The 3,422-nt window shown below is 32.8% G+C and overlaps 1 protein-coding gene across 1 annotated transcript in view; it reads right to left on the bottom strand.

Annotated features, from left to right (window-relative positions):
- LOC107847171 overlaps window positions 1-1,486 on the bottom strand; it is a 4,398-nt gene extending 2,912 nt beyond the window's left edge. The window contains exon 1 of the mRNA XM_016691400.2: window positions 658-1,486. Within this exon, the coding sequence (XP_016546886.2) occupies window positions 658-1,476 (819 nt within the window). The 5' untranslated portion in view covers window positions 1,477-1,486. The remainder of the gene's footprint in view (window positions 1-657) is intronic.
- Between the last annotated feature and the right edge of the window lie 1,936 nt (window positions 1,487-3,422).

Below are 3,422 nucleotides of genomic sequence, written 5' to 3'. Positions count from 1 at the left end.
TTATATATATATAATATTTAGTAATTCACTTTCACAATTAACATTTAACAGCAAATTCGTATACGCCGCAGGCTGTTTATGGATTGTTTTAATGAATCAAATATTTTATGGACTATTTTGGTGACTTTGGACTGTTTTATGGACTATTTATGCAGAAAGTATGTTGTTTCATGGACTATTTTTACGAGTTTTGTGTTGTTTTGTAGACTATTTATGCAAGCTTATATTATATGTAATGATTAATGATGTTATATATTATGTTAAGCTTATGATTATTTCATTTCATTTCATCCATGTTGAGTTATTTATAATTATTTATATTTGAGAATGAAAAACAGGTTTGAAAAAAATATTTTTTCTAAAAAAATCCATCAATTTAAATGCTCAGTTGTGAAAAAGAGAGGCTAACTACTTTAAATATTTCAAACCGAAATAAAAATCCGAAATAACCGAACCAAATTTGTAAAAACCGAACCAAACCGAATTTATTTCGGTTTGATTATGGATGTCATTTTTGTCAATCCAAAAACCGATAAATCAAACCGATATTAAACAATCAGACCGAACCGACCGAACGTACACCCTAGTTGATAAGCCACATCTTACGCAGTAATGTACGATCTATGCCACTATGCTAGTGAAAAGTATTGACATTACCTGGTGAACGCCTAGAAGAGGAGAAAGATTGACACCAATGTCAGCAATGGAAGTCATCGTTGTTCTATCAGCAGCATTCAAATGAGCATATCTCTTTAAGCAAGACATCATATCTCTTGCCAATGCTTTAGCCAAAGGATAACTCAATATGAATCCAGCTCCACCAAAACCTTGATTAAATGAGTACCAATAATTCGACAATATAAACTCCGAATGTCCTCCAAAATAATAATACTTTGTATGATCATATTGTGCAAGAATTTCAACCATATTATCTAAGAAAAATATTGAATCATCGTCCCCCATAACTAACCATCTTACACCTTCATGTTTCTCTCTAAAAACCTCCATTATTCCATGAACCAACCTTAGAACAGTTGCATCGACATGTTTGGTCTCGTTAACGAGTTTTGGAACATCATCGGATAATTTGTAAGGAGGTGAATTTGAGGACCATGGGAGAAGATCACCTTTAGGAGGGACATCCAGTAAAAGATATCCTTTTGTAACATTTGGTCTCCACCATGATTCAATATATGCTTTTCTATGATGCCATGCCTTTTCAGAACCCAAAAGACCAAAAAGAAGGTGGCTAATGTTTGTGCCCCTGTTGGATTGTGCAACATTTAATGTACTTGTTTGAAAATTATAGGAAGGTAAACTTGTGATTCTTAAGGAAGACAAAAGATCAGATGATGGACAACCAGAGTCATTGAAAACAATAATGATGGTCACGTACAGGACTAGACCACAAATGAGCACTGTTTTGCAAATGCTAAGGACATTGGTTTTGTCTAATTTAGACATGTTTGAGAGCATACTGGGTAGAGAGAATTGTAGAATGGAAACAAATGAAACAATGATCAATTGATTCTTATAATATGCGTTATTTTCACTTTTCAAGGTCTTAAGGAAAGAGTAAACCTCAGCCCTTACACCCCACACCCCTACCCGGCCCCACCCACTCCCCAAATTGAAGGAAAGACTATTTTTCATTTGGAATTAAGTTAACAGTGATGGTATGTCCTAATTAACTTAGTTAATTTGTCACTTGGGTTTTTCTACTAATTTTTTGTTGTTTTCTCCTAAACATGGTTTAACTTTCCCAAGCGAAACTTTTGTATCTCTAGTCCCAATTTTCTTAGTTTTTGTGACAGGGTTTAACTAATAATATATACGGATAGTGTACAAAAGTTTTACACATCAATTTAACAAGTTGCAGTAGATTACCTGTTTTAATATGTAAACAGTTCCACTTATAGTTTTATATATACCTATCTTTTTTGTGACTTAATCGCGTTAAAATTATGCCCGGCCCGTGGTATAAAGATATATTAGCGTTTGTGATATGCCACTTTTAATGTTAAAGATTTGTATGATGAAGATTGCTGTGTTGCTTATCAGAATGTTTTTCATATAAACTATTTTCTTTTTGTAGAAGCACTTCTATTCCATAATTAGTTGAGGCGGTAGATTCTCGATATGTAGAAGATTAGTATTGTATGTTTTTTATTCCATGCCTTAAATTTCAAGAGTTTTCTACAAGTAGTAATCTCTATTTCGATTTAAATTTATTGATTTATCTTTCAAACTATATATTTATTAGTAGAACATTTTACTTCAAAATTTGTCTAACTTTAAAATTATATACGAATGACAAATGAAGTCAGCGTTACTTTAATTTTCTTATCAAGATATATTATGTAAAGGTTGCTTCATGGAGTCTCTAGACTCATGTGCTATAATCTTTAAATTAAACAAAGTCTACTAATCTCTTTAAGTTCACCACAAGGAAATTTTTAGGAATTGAATCTCTAAGTTATCTCGCAGCTCCCATTCATAAAATAATGTTTACTTTTATATGGAGAGAGAATAGCTTCAAAATAACTAATCCTTGAAATAAATTAGTTGTTTGATTATTAGCCATGGACAGCGACTTGTTTTCAATGTCGCATTGTTATGAATTTCTACCCCATGTAAATTCATTATTCTTACTAGTATGATTTGATTTAGCATGTGATGATTTCGGTTTTCAACAATTTGTTATGTGTAAGCATTATTAATCAATACCAATAACAAGTCGAACTGTTGATTTTTGTAGTCATTAACTTTTGCTTCCCTTAACCCCTTTATTTCGTAGTAGTCAGCTTATCCTAGCTAGTGTTTAATAACTACACAATATTCCAATATCCTGTGATCTTTTGACATTTTAATTTAAACTTATGGTAATTATTCTCACTTCATATTTTCAAGTATCAGGTGCACAATCATTTCACAAGCTTCAACTATCGAACTCTTCGTTTCTCTATTAATCTAGGCCAAGAAAAAAAAAACAATACTCCTAAATTCACATGAGTTGTTACCTACACAATGGGCCTCCTAATTTTTTGAATGCTAGCTTTACATACAAAGAAATTAGTGTCAACACTTATACCGCCAGAAAGTAGTATACCAATAATAATGCATTTCTAATTACTGATTAATTGGTATCTTCCATCACAAGTCTAAAAGAACTTTTCTCACAATGGAAGGATTCAGGCTATTCTGGCGTTGACTTTCTTAACATGATCTAAAATAAGTGATAACGAGGAGTAATAAAGCTGTATGGGCTAAACTTAGAACAGAGACACGTGGCCAGATTCGAGTAAGCAAACTTGAGCGCGTGAGCAACACGATGGGCGTTACAATTACAAAGAGATGCCCTCGGCCAAGCCACAACGAGGATATCCTTTTGAAGAGATAAGGAAGTCTCCACCGGACGCCAT

Source organism: Capsicum annuum, chromosome 11 (assembly GCF_002878395.1).
Source record: "Capsicum annuum cultivar UCD-10X-F1 chromosome 11, UCD10Xv1.1, whole genome shotgun sequence".
Classification (NCBI taxonomy): domain Eukaryota; kingdom Viridiplantae; phylum Streptophyta; class Magnoliopsida; order Solanales; family Solanaceae; genus Capsicum; species Capsicum annuum.
This window is presented reverse-complemented; position numbering and strand designations above follow the sequence as displayed.